Source organism: Solea solea, chromosome 3 (assembly GCF_958295425.1).
Source record: "Solea solea chromosome 3, fSolSol10.1, whole genome shotgun sequence".
Classification (NCBI taxonomy): Eukaryota; Metazoa; Chordata; class Actinopteri; order Pleuronectiformes; family Soleidae; genus Solea; species Solea solea.
Window position 1 is genome coordinate 21,586,576 of NC_081136.1, and position 12,925 is coordinate 21,599,500.

The following is a 12,925-nucleotide window of genomic DNA, read 5'->3' on the forward strand; positions in this document are numbered from 1 at the left end:
GCAGTCACGTGTAAGAACTGCTAAACAAACAAAAGAGCCTCCTTTTAACAGCTAACGTAGCTGCGGCTCTCAACACTGACGCCACCTATTCATACCACACCTGATGCAACCACCAAGGTAAGCTTGGGTGTGCGGTGATGAGGGTTAAAAGTGAGGGTGTCACACAAACTCAAATCTTAGCCTTCAACTTAACCAGTTTCTCGGAAATGGGGTTCTACCTCAAGAGGACCAGGTTTTGGTCTCCATAAGGTCAGTGTTTTTTGCCAGAAAAGGTCGTAAAGTGGTAATTTTTACTGTCCAAGAAATGTACAAATACATGGCATACTTTAATGTCCAAAACACACTAATAACAACAAATGCTTCACATAGCAGTAGATTCACAGGAAATGAGTCAAATGATGACAACATGGATCAGTAACCAATTTCTTTATTATTCTTTGCTTTTTCGCGGACGGGATAATTGTCTAAAGTGCACAAAATTGTCTCAACAAATTGACTACACACACATGTCCTCTCTCCGGAATGACTTTTCCTTTGTGAGATTGAGTGGATACTTTTGGAAATGTGTCCACATTTGAGGAATCAGTAACAAAGTGAACCTTTTCTGCAAATATGAAAGGATTCACTCAAAGTGTTTGTGACATATCAAGTCAAACCAGATAGCACACAGTCATTCCTCCAGCCCTAAATAAAGTCAGAATTATATATGTAGTGAGATAATGTCTATGAACAGGTAAAACTTGACACAAACCCAGCCAGTATGTCCATGTGGGCCACATAAGGGTTATATAATCATAGTGACAGTAGTGGTCTCAAGCAGGTCTGTAGTGGTGTTTGCCCACATGGACTTCCCATGTTACTGAAACCATATGGGACCTGAATACTTTTGCCCACTTATGGCACTTATCCATGAAACAGTTCTAGTACTACTCGTCTCTACTCGACTCGACTCGACTCGACTCAGTTTTTTGTATCAGGCACATTGTTTTCCGTTACTTCATGGTAAAGTGGGCGGGGTCGTCATAACGAGGCTGTTGTTAACAAACTCAAACACAAGCTAGTGACAAGCAAAGCAGTTCTTCTCAGTGTACTGAATCATTAGAATCACTTCATTGTCACTGAATCGTTCATGACGGGAGCATGACACAGTCGCACCGTGACGACACCAATCAGTGTCCGGCCGTCTGTTGATGTCACATTTTAGAGTAGGAGTTGGAACCTTGCCAGAGCAGGTACCAAAAAAAGCACCAGATACTAGGTATTATCCCTAATGGAAAAGCAAGTACAAGTAGAGTCGAACGAGTAGTGCTGGAACTGTATAATGGAAAAGTGCCATCAGTACCCACTTAGCCTTGAAAAGGGTAAACACTGGTGGGGCCAGGGACAACCCTCCTTGAGACCCATATTGTCAGCCCAAATATAATCCTTATGGGGTTAGGTTCACCTATAGTCAGCACTGCTTTCATCAGTGTGAGCTGCTGGTGCTGAAAACCAGCAATGACATGAGGAACAACAGAAAAACTATGAATGAAAAGAGAATGTGTTTGCTGCTTTATCTCACAACTTCCCTCACAGAGAAATCAATCTTCTTAGCTCATGGAGACACAGGAGATACAGGTCTTTTGCTGCCATATTTGTCAAGTTTATGTCTCGAACAGTGGATTTCGAACATCAAAGTCACAAAATAACCCATTTTAACTTTGTAACTGAGGCAGCAGTGAGGAAATAATTCATGTTGGCAGTGGTGTTAAATCGCTGTTGTTGTTTTTGTATGGACTTTTTTTTACAAAGTGACACCAATTCCATTTTCCAGTCAGGAAAGGCTGTCGAAGAGCAAGATAAAGCAGCAAACATATCATTGTTTTAGGTTAGCCTTGTGGTAAGTGGCTAAAATCTACTTTCCTTGTCTTCCAGTGGCAGACATGTTTTCACTTTTGCCATTTTCGGGGTATGGGTGCAGGCACAGTGCAGTCGACCACTGATTATAGAGATTATTTCTTGGAGGCACAGATACAGAAACGTCACTTTATTTGACCCCACCTCCTGCATTTGTCCTCTGTCATTCTCCTCCACATCATACCCGGTGTCCTCTATCAATCCACTTCATTGACTGCGTCCCAGAGGGACATCAGATCATAAATCATCCACCACCGTGTGAAGCAGCTGATGGAGGGGAAAAAAAAATGACACCACTGGTCTTCAAGAAAAGATAATACCTGCTCAGTATTCAATGTATTCAATGATTTGAGCTTATTTCTGTTGGTTACAGATGTAGAATTGAACAGAAAAGGTCGTCAAAGCAGTGACTGACACTGTCTGGTCAGTTCGCCCTGCCCTGCCCTGCCTTTACTCTCATTACACACTAACATCCCATGATTCCGACTTCCTCAGACACACTGTCACTTCCCTCGCTCACTGACTCTCCCTCTCACACACACTTTCACACCTCGTCTCTTACTGCAGCTGTGAACGTGTGTGTGTATGATTGATTTCTGTGTGTGTGTGTGTGTGTCTCGGGCGACGAACGCAGCCATTTCTTTTTCATTCAGCTTAGCCAAGTGTCTCCAGCTATCTGGTTGTAAGCCGCCAGCATGTGGAGCAGCTAATGCATGAGACGCTCAGACAAAAAAAAAAAGCAGAAGGGAATGAATGATACAAGACAGGAATATTTGAATAAAAAAAAAAATGAATTGAGGAAAATAACATGGATCTTTGGATATTATGGATTTATTGAAGTGCGGTTGTATGGAGTATTATTAATGGAGTAATATTACCAAATAAAATGAACACCCGATTAAGTCTATGATATCTATAGAACATGTTCTCTGCTCCCCACACCAATGTCCATATTGAAAACCGATTTTTAGAACACGGCACACAGGAGTTGTTGATCCACTGCTGCCCCCGCCAGTAAGTTAAAAAGTGTTATTTTGTGACTTGAGTGGTTAAAATCCCTTATTCAGTTTAAGGGACACAAACTTACCTGAAAAGGCAGCAGTAGACCAGCAGCTCCTGTGTCCTTATGAGCGAAAAATGCTGTTTTTCTCTCTGGACTTTGGTGTGGGACGGTGAGTGGCAATTATTAAGAAAGAGATGTTATTATCTTTCATTAACAAATAATATCACTTTACATGCTTAAAGTGAGAAAAGATGTAAAAATGTAAAATGTCTGGCTATTTTGGGTTTTTTAAGAAATGTAATACAGACAACAAGGTGAAGGAAAGAGGAGTGCAATAAAGATGTTTTTGCACCACGGCAATGGCACATCTTTTATGAGGTGTGATAAAGCAGCAGATCGGTGGCTGGAGAGGAAAAATATGGCTGCGTTATCTGGCTGTAAGCAAGACTTTAACAGCGGAGAACGCGAGACAACACGAGGGAAAACAGGTTCAGAGCCCAAAGCGGCAGCTGCTTTGAAGCAAGCGGCACTTTAGAGGAAACTACCCCGAGACACAAAAGTCCCTCGTAACTTCTTACTTCACGTCCAGCGTCTCCCAACGCGTTATATACTGAGTGTGATACTAACACAGGTACAAACATTCAGTCAGACTGTATCATGTTACCAGTGTGACTGATTCACTGCCAGCTCAACAACTGAGAGGTTTTTATGCCTGTGTTATGTACGAGAGGCTCCATTAACTCTGCCGCAGAGATTTTTAGCACTCTGGTAATAAAAAAATAAAAATGTAGAACCAAAGTCATCCTCAGAGACTTCTGTTGTTCCTTCTTTTCCTTTTCTTTCTTTTTTCTTTCATTCTTTCTTCATTTTTTCTTTTTTTTTTTGCACTACTGAAGCAAACAAATCATGATTTAATATTTCTGGAATTGAGACCTGACTTTGACCTAAAGAGCCAAAAAGAGTCAGGAGGAATGAAAGCTGTATTAGGCAGGCTTATTGGAAAAATATTTAGAGTTTCTGCCACAGGTTGTAGCAGGGCTGGTCCAAGCCTTTATGAGGCCCTAAGCTCAATTTGATTTGGGGTCACCCTGCCACTTGAAGTTGTGTTTACTCCAAACCAGTGTCACTCTTGTTTATTTGTTTTTTTTAAACCTTAGAAGACAGTACAATCACAGACGTGGCCTAGCATTCATTCACACTGTCATATTTAAAGTGAAGCATTATGTGTGGTGATACTGAACCTGAATTAAACGAGAAACCCAGTTTAATGACTTTGGTTTTTAAAGCTTGGAACAAATGTGCACTAAATGAGCAAATATTCAACTACAGTAGATGAAGATGAACAGTATTTAGATATGTAAATATATTGAAGACGTCTAGATTTTATTTAATATGTTAAAATTGTGGGAGCTCCCTGATCGCCAGGGATTTTTATGTAGCAGTTCTCAAAGTGCTTTAAATTATCGTCTCACATTCATTCATTTTAATGCACGTTTGTCACTCACATATCCCATTTATTCACTGCCTCTTGAGCCTCAGCTGCCTGCATTTGCTTCAGCAACCACGTTTTTAAGGCAAGTATTGAAATTATGTTGTGATAAATGTCTCTTTGGTCAAACACCAGCTCCTGAAAATGAATGGACAGATTATCTTGAGAGCAGATTTATTCTGCACGGAGGATGAACCTGTCCTAATAGAGGTTTTGTACTTTTGGTCGGAGGCTTATAATTAGTCTTGTTTTGACCTATTCTTTGTATTTTATAGAGAAAAACGGTCAAAGACTTTCTGAACAGTCCTATATTTACACTTTAGGATGATTTTCATTTGTTCACTTACTTATTCCTGTATGGAATTGAGCGACAGAAGGCAGGAAAGATGGCGACACGATCCCCTCATTCATTTTCTTTTCTCCGACTTGATGCTTTTATTGACTCAGCATCGGCAGCCTCCCTCCTCACAGAGCAGCCACTAAATCATACACACTCCACGCTTCATCCTTGTCACACACACACACTGTGAAGTCTACATCTGCGTGTGGTGGTGATTGATCTTTATTTTCCGTGGCTGCCTCCTAAGAGTCACTTTTATTTTGTGCTGGATGTGCAGTTTGCCATTAGACGAGGAGTTTGTTACTAAAATGCGATGTATTACTTTTTGGAGGAAGATGGATTTTTAATCTTTGTGAGCATACTTTCAGCCAAAGAAAAGCAGAATACTGACAGGCACTGTTGCTCATTAAATAAGCACTGGCAAAAGAAAAATTCCATGTGAAATAATCATTTTGAGAGGAATAGATACAGATAACAGTTTGAACTTGGACTGAAATTACAGTGACGGTATTTCCTTTTTCTTTTCTTTTTTTAAACCTCAACATTTTACACAATGCAAAGAAAGCAAATATGTGCAGCATCTGCCTCGGCTGGTTGGGGTGAAATGGGGGACAAAAGGGGGGAGAGAAAAGAAAAGTTTAGTCAGGACAGTTCTGAATCACTTGTGATTTGTTTATAGTTATAGTACATAGTAGTAAAAAAAAATGATACTGATATCAACTTAAATCAGCATAATAATCAACATGAAATCCTGTCTTTGGGCTTCCTGTTTTATTTTGGCAACACTTGTCTTGTTCCTTCCCACTTCCTGTCAAGTTTCCCTCTTGCGTGATTGCCTGATTCTCTCTCATGTGTTTCACCTGTGCCTTGTTGTCTCTGGCTCTTCCTCATTCTTTTGCTACATCTTTGTTTAAAGCGCTGAGTTCCAGCATATTTCCTCAGACATCTCTGTGTCTCTTTTGAGATGAGTCTAAAACAGAGTTTGGCAACATTTTTTTCCAGAGGGCCACACTGATATGAAGCAAGAGAAGGGCAAAGAAAAGGTTTTAAAGAAATAATAATCATTTTAAAAGTAAAAATGCTTGAAAAATACAAAAAAAACATGTTTAGCTGTAACTTTTAACCTCACTGATACGTTTCCTCGCCTTCCTTTCACAAGTTAAATACTATTAATGTGAAGGAGCAAAACTGAAATTATTGGTATTTGCAGTGACTTCCTGAGCATTGTCTCATCATATGTGTCATTATCTCAGACTTTGACTCCTGTGAAAAAATGGCTTAAAAATGTGACATTCCAAGGCAATTTTTCTTTTAGTGAGTATTGTTTCTCATCTCATTTTGTCATTGCACCTGCTAATATCAAAATGTTGATCCGTCACTTGAGCTGAGCAAAAGTCAATAAAACCGTTTTATGCAGCCCATGTGTGATCTAAAACCAACCTAATCTGGGACACAATATGTGACTTTTACTATTGCTATTGATTTGTGTGGAAACATAATTTGTGGAGTAGAGTTGAGTTGATATCCATAAACTGTAGTGTTTGGGCTGCAACAGCTGATTGGGTCAACAATTATTCAATCTAATCTAAAATAATAAGCTATTTTGATCATAGTTTTTTTTTAAAATAGAAACTTTTTTTTTTATTTCCAGCCTTTTAAACATGAATATTTCCAGGGTTTGTTCCTCCTCAAACAAACCTGTGGTTTGTAAAATAAATCTGATGCAAATAAAATCGGATGCATTGCATGAACATGAATATGATATGAATGCTCCATTAAACACAGACAGCAGGCTGTGCAGAGAAATGGCCGCCACTGGTGTCATGTGACCATTAGTGAGAGCTGCCAGAGAGTTGGTGTATTATGTTTTTTAAATGGCTGGTTATAGTTGCAGCACAAAGCAAATGCGAGTCCTCCTCACACATAACACTGTATATGTTTGAAAATAGTGGCTGAAAATAAAAAGATAGAAAAAATAATTTACAGATGAATCAATAATAACAAACAATTGTTATTTATGTTATAATAATTATAGTGGGAAGCAGACGATGCCATGTCAGTTTGGTGAAAAGTGTGTTTGATTTACATGTCTTTGTGTGCAGGTTTCTTGGACTGGGTCCCGAAGAAGATGCAACGTGTCGGCTGCATGGAGTTGCTCAACACAGTGCAGAGGAGAGTCCAGCCCAAATACCACGTGTTTGGGCACATTCATGAAGGTACGTGCACGTGTCACACACAAGACGGCAACACACAGCATACTGTGTTTACAACAGAGAGCAACATTATCAGTTACTGTTGTTTTCCGCTGGAATAATACACAACTCCTTATATGGACATCCTGGGGTGTATGTTTTTAGGTCACATCTTCAGGCTTTACAAAAGGCATTTTTCCATGTTCTTATGTGTTGTTGAGTCAAAGTTATGATTCATTTTATAGTTATGATGGTTTTTTTTTGGTTTTTTTTGGTTTTTTAAATCAGGAGTAGCGATAAATAGACTGTTTTTCTTTTATTTTTGTTCCTAAAAAACGACCCAAGGAACTAGGAACTGTGACATATTTCCGAATTGCACAAATTAAATCCGATTTTAAAGATGTTAAGTACTTTTTACTTAAAGAGGATATAAAGCCTCTTTAAGCTCCTACACACCAACTAAATGAAGTTACACAGACAACTTCAGTCAATGTGTTGAAATTATGATAAATGGGAACTCTGTATTTATGTATGATAACATCATTATGGCAGAGTTACTTCTCTCATCTCATCTCATCACTACTACTGTGTTATTACTTAGATATTGTACAGTATACAAATCCATGCTGCTGTAGTACAGGTATGTAGGGGAATCATAAAGTAAAGATGCTGCCATCATCATTAATGTGTTACAACTACAAATGACCTTTTTTAGAAATTGTGTTTGTAATGGTGACATTAAAGTGATAGAGTGTGGTTTCCAGCTTATGCCAGTTTAAGTTAAGTGTCACTTTGTAAAACAGTCATTCTCCTGCACCATAGAGACATGTGATGCCGAAACACAATAAATACTCTCAAAAGATGATAAAGACATAAAGTTAACATACCGGTCCAGTCAGTCTTTTTCTTGGCAGTAGCCTTCCCGAAAACCTGCTCTTTGCACCTTTTCTGCCATAACTTTGTGTCTCATTGGCGTTGTCTAATGAGCATGCAAGATTAATGCACGAGGAGGGGGGTTGATGGCAGTTTGATTGATGCATCACAATCCAATTTGATGATGATGATGATGGGTTTAGGGTTCGGGATGGTGTTTTTACTGGCCTGTCCGTTCCACAGGTCACTGACATTTTTCATTTTTGTGACAATTCATTAATTAATTGGTTACAATTAGGGTGTGAATAGGATTTTAAGCAATACAGTAAATAATGCTCCAGAAAATGATGCCCCACCCGACTATTATTATTATTATTACCTTTAAGCTTGCACTGATTTTGTTTGGTGAGCCCCATACCTACAATCCTATACCACTTTTTTCAGGTATAAACCAGCGTGTATGTGTATCTAGTAATGTTATTTGCTGATCAAGGTGCAAATCTTCACAGTTTAGTGAAAAGTATTCGAATTGCTAATTGCCAAACAAATCTACTGCCTCTCTGGTCAAACACCAGCAACTGCATTCAAATGTTGCCATTGGCTTTCTTAGTCCATACTTGCGTGACTTTTGTCCCTTTGTTGTCCAACCAGTGTGAGGCTCATTGTCTCAGACTCTCCTCCCTTTTATAAACTTTATAAACTGACTATGTGTCAATACCTCATACACGACCACTTCAAAAAACCTGAACTATCCCATTTGTCTTTGTGTTACCTCTCTCTCCAGGTTATGGCATGATGACAGATGGCACCACGACGTTCATTAACGCCTCCGCCTGCACCGTCAACTTCCTGCCCATGAACGCACCCATTGTCTTTGACCTCCCCAACCCCAGGACCACCACCACCACATGACTAGAGGAAGCTGAGCCGCAAAGCCTCTCCACCAATCAGGAGAAAGGAGCCCGGAGGAGCAAGTGAGGTCAGCCGGTGGAACTAAAGACTGTACATATTAGGCAGGTGAGTTTTCTTTTAACGTGACACAAATGGAACACACCACTGCGGTGATGTCACATTGTGGAGGAAGCTGGATGAGGCTCAGAGGCTCGCTCACTCGCGTCATTATTATTAGTTTGTGTGCCGTAACATTCTTCACCAGTAACTGCATCTGTGAGAGCAGATGAATGAGCGGGAGAGACGCTTACGCTAACCTGCGCACAAACGGGACATGTCTGTGTTCCCATTTTACTGCACTGACAATCTCATGTGGCTCTCAGAGAGACAAAAGAGAAGCACTGATGTCCCCACTGGCCGTTAACATGAAATGGGCTGGAAACCTTTGGACGATCAGTGAAATAATCCAACGCCTCGTTTGCAGGAGAGCTTCAGTCTCCAGGGGAACTTTTTTCTTCCTACTTACTTAAAACAGTGAACGTTCATTTCTAATTTTTTGTGTGTGTGTTTCCCCCACTGTGTGTGTACGTGGGAAGTGGGTGGGTAAAGGCAGTGAAAGGCCATGAGAGTCTGGGTGTCAGGCATGTTGACGTCACTCCACTGGGCCTCATTATTTTACCAGGGTTGCCAGATCCCACAGATGCAGTCTAAGTGTTCACTCTTTCAAATCTGTACAGATTGCACTAGTAATTTTCTATAAATAAAACGAATAGGTGAAATAAGAAATGTATTACTCAAATCCTGAACAAATTCTAGAGCAGTATGCACACACACACATGCACAGATACAGCTTGGCACCCTCAATATTAACTCTTGACCCTTGTGTTTTATCACTCGGACCTGGCAACCCTGAATACAGGCTCCCCCCTTGAAGAATATTTTTTTTTCCCCTCAAGTGTTGTTATAAAAGATACTGACACATAATCAGAGCTGACTACCTGAACTGACTGAAAACATGGCTGCCAGTCCGAACACAGAACAACTGATTTTAGCCTATTAACAAGCAGCTCACCTGATATTGATATTTATTTCTGCTTATATTTATAATACCTTAGGAAAATATCTGCAGCCTTATCTAACTGTTAGACAGCCTATTTCAACAGGTCATTGAAGTATTTCATTTAAATGTGCCTCTATGACACAATCCTACCCAACATGTCAGCTTCCTTGTGTCCACACTGGCCTCCTGGGGTCACATCCACACATCCTATACAACCTCACTTCAAGAAATCTGAACTTTCACTTTAACCATTTGAGGAGAGGACTCATACTTCTGTTCTGTCCACTCCTTTTCAGCCATTTCTCTTCCCTTTTTGTTTTTGTCCCTTCCACCTCCTCCTTCATGCATTGAATGACTCAGCTTCTTAGTAACGACTGCAAGGTCAGGCCTTTTGAACTTGAGAAGAAGAGCAGGTGACATGCGATGTAAAGGTGCTTGATGCTCAGCAGCTGTGGTCACTTCTTGGACTTACCTGTGTTTCTCATGGGAGAGATGGAACTTTTTGTCCTTTTTCCAGAGGAGCAAATCTGTAACTAATCGTACTGTAACTGGTCTTTGTAAATGTTCTCTGTCAATATGACAAAAAAAAAAAAAATCTTTTTCTGGATGATTTCCAACTTGTTGCTATGCTTTAAAAGAAATGTAACAATGTGTTTGTGTCTAGAGATGTATGGTTTGTTACGTTTCATTTATTATGTTGTAAATGCTTATTATGGTATTCTCTTTTCTGTGCCCAGCAGTTTGTCTGTTTAAAAAGATTTGTTTGTTTGTCTGTTTGTTTGTTTTTTACTGTGTTCTCCATTTTTTTGTGATTTTAGAAAAAAATAAGTAAAAATGCATAGGGAGCCAGAGTGTGGGACACTTTTTTCTGGTTTGTGTGGTCCACCAAACTGCAACCAAAACACACTGATGTTTTTTTTTTATATATATATATATACATTTTGCATAGTTTATTTAAAGGCACAATATGTAAAATTTCCTTTTTGCAAAAACGACAGAAAAAAATTTGCTCATTTTTTATGCGACAAGATCCTGGTCAGCGCTATATAGATGCCGCCACATAGGTTTTCCCACACACATAGAAGGGAAGGGTGAGGTGAGGGATGCTGCTAAACTGTAACTTTATGCTGGAGGATGGAGTGTGTGGGGCACACTGGGAGGCAGAACTACTTGATAGGTTGAGGACCCTTTAAAATAAAACCTGTCAATTGTTGCATTTTCAAATGTACTATTCACTATCACATTCATGAACCCCAGTGTTTTTGCTCCAACGCAACAGTGCTAGCCACTAATCTAACATGGCCCGATTTCTACTGTTCTCCTGCATTATTCACCCAAACATAACAACAACAAACAAAGTCGACGCTCCACACATTGGTGCCCTTAGTCAATCACCTGTCGCGTTTGAAGCCTGTCATGTGACCTGTTAGACAGCTAATGCAATTAACACTCAGACAGACGTTCCTTGCATTTACATTATAGTTATTTTGGTTCAGAAACATTAGCTCACCCATATCTGTGGTTTGCAGAAACGTATGATGGCAACACACACAGCCAGGACCAAAATAAATCACATATTCTTAATTCAATTTCTGGTGGGCAGCTTTTGGCCAAGCGGAAGGGATTTGGGCTTGTATCTGGGCGGTCTGCCGTTTCAAATCCCTACCAGGTCGAGGGCTGGGGGTACCCCTGAGCAAGGTACCCAATCCCCATTGCTCATTGAGTCAGATTATCACAGAGTCCAGATTCTTAACTCCATTGAGAATATTTGGGGTGTGCTGGACACAGCAGTCCATCATCAATACAACATATTGGCACAGAATGCCACTGTGATTTGAGATGCCTGTGATATTGCATAAGGTGGTCCAACAAAATATGTGTGTGAGTGTGTGACTTTGTTTTTGGCTGGGCGGTGTATGATCCTGGAAACTGAACCCACCTCTGCCAAGCACCTACATTTGTGATTTGTGAAAGTTGGTGTTATTTTTCTCGGGTGTTTCCATCCAGGATTTCTCTTGCACTTATTCAAAATTACCATGAATATAGTTGGATGGAAACATAGTTTCACACTTGTCTGTGCTTTACAGAATGGCAGCATATGATCGTGGAGACTGGGTTGGTGATCATCCTTTTTTGAGTTGAAGGGTTCAAAGTAATGGTTTCACTGTAGCCAACACACATCAAGTCTGTGTGAGTATTTCATGTAAACTGTTCAGTCATATAATTTAAAACTCACATTTAATTAGTGTCTGTGAAGGAAAACAGAAATAAAGAAAAAATTGAAAGCACAAAAGATTGGAGAAAGAATTTCCTCTGACACTTCTCATTTAATTATCTCTCACTTTGATGCTCTTCTGCTTCAGTGTAGCTGTCTTCTGTGTTTCCCTTTTTTTTTCTGAGACAAAAAAAAGATTGTTGTACAATTTCTTGATTTATTTTGTCAGGCATGCTTGAAAGTGTTAAAAACTTCTGCTACTCAGACAATCTTCATATGAAGAGTTTCATTCCACAATGAAATACACGCCATTTGAAAGAAAAATGATTGACAGCAGTTTTACTTTTTGAAGGACTTTTATAATTTAACAACACCAAATGAAGTTGTATATCTTGAAATATCCTTTTCTTTTCTTTTTGTATTGGAAGTATAGCATTTTGGAATGAAAGTGTTCATATTTCGCCATCACTGTTGGGGACTTTTCTGCTTTTTGAAACTGTAAAATAAGGAAAATGAAAACCCAGATGTAAAGTACCTTTTCTTTCTTAAAACCATAAAGATTCTGCTGGTTCTTAAGGAGATTATTCACTGATTGAATAAAACCTTATCTGTGACCTGTTGTCCGTGTTTCCTGATTTTCTCTCCTTTTGTCTCTCCTCTCCATTATGTCTTGTTGCGGAAATGTCTTCTTCTTCCCTTTTGTTCAAATCAAAGGTATCTGTGTCTTGTATCAATTGTGGAGCCCAGAGCAGTGAGTTAATTTCCAGCAGCTAAACCCTCACCGCTCCGTCTCTGTCTCCCATTTTGTTCTGCAGGTCTTCCACACCTCTGCACATCCTAATGAGAACCCTCGTTCAAATAATTACATTAGTAATCCCAGGGGGAAGCTGGGTAATTTATTCACGCTTGGCTTTTTTTTTACTTTGCCATTAATATAACGCTTTCATATGCTCTCATCTTCCTCCA

General features: G+C 39.6%; 1 protein-coding gene across 3 annotated transcripts in view; it reads left to right on the plus strand.

Moving 5' to 3' along the window:
- mpped1 (metallophosphoesterase domain containing 1) overlaps positions 1 to 12,573 on the plus strand; it is a 98,647-nt gene extending 86,074 nt beyond the window's left edge. For all 3 annotated transcript variants that reach the window (XM_058626095.1, XM_058626096.1, XM_058626097.1), the window contains 2 exons: positions 6,831 to 6,944; positions 8,578 to 12,573. In XM_058626095.1, the coding sequence (XP_058482078.1) occupies positions 6,831 to 6,944; positions 8,578 to 8,705 (242 nt within the window). In that variant the 3' untranslated portion in view covers positions 8,706 to 12,573. The remainder of the gene's footprint in view (positions 1 to 6,830; positions 6,945 to 8,577) is intronic.
- The last annotated feature ends 352 nt before the right edge of the window (positions 12,574 to 12,925 follow it).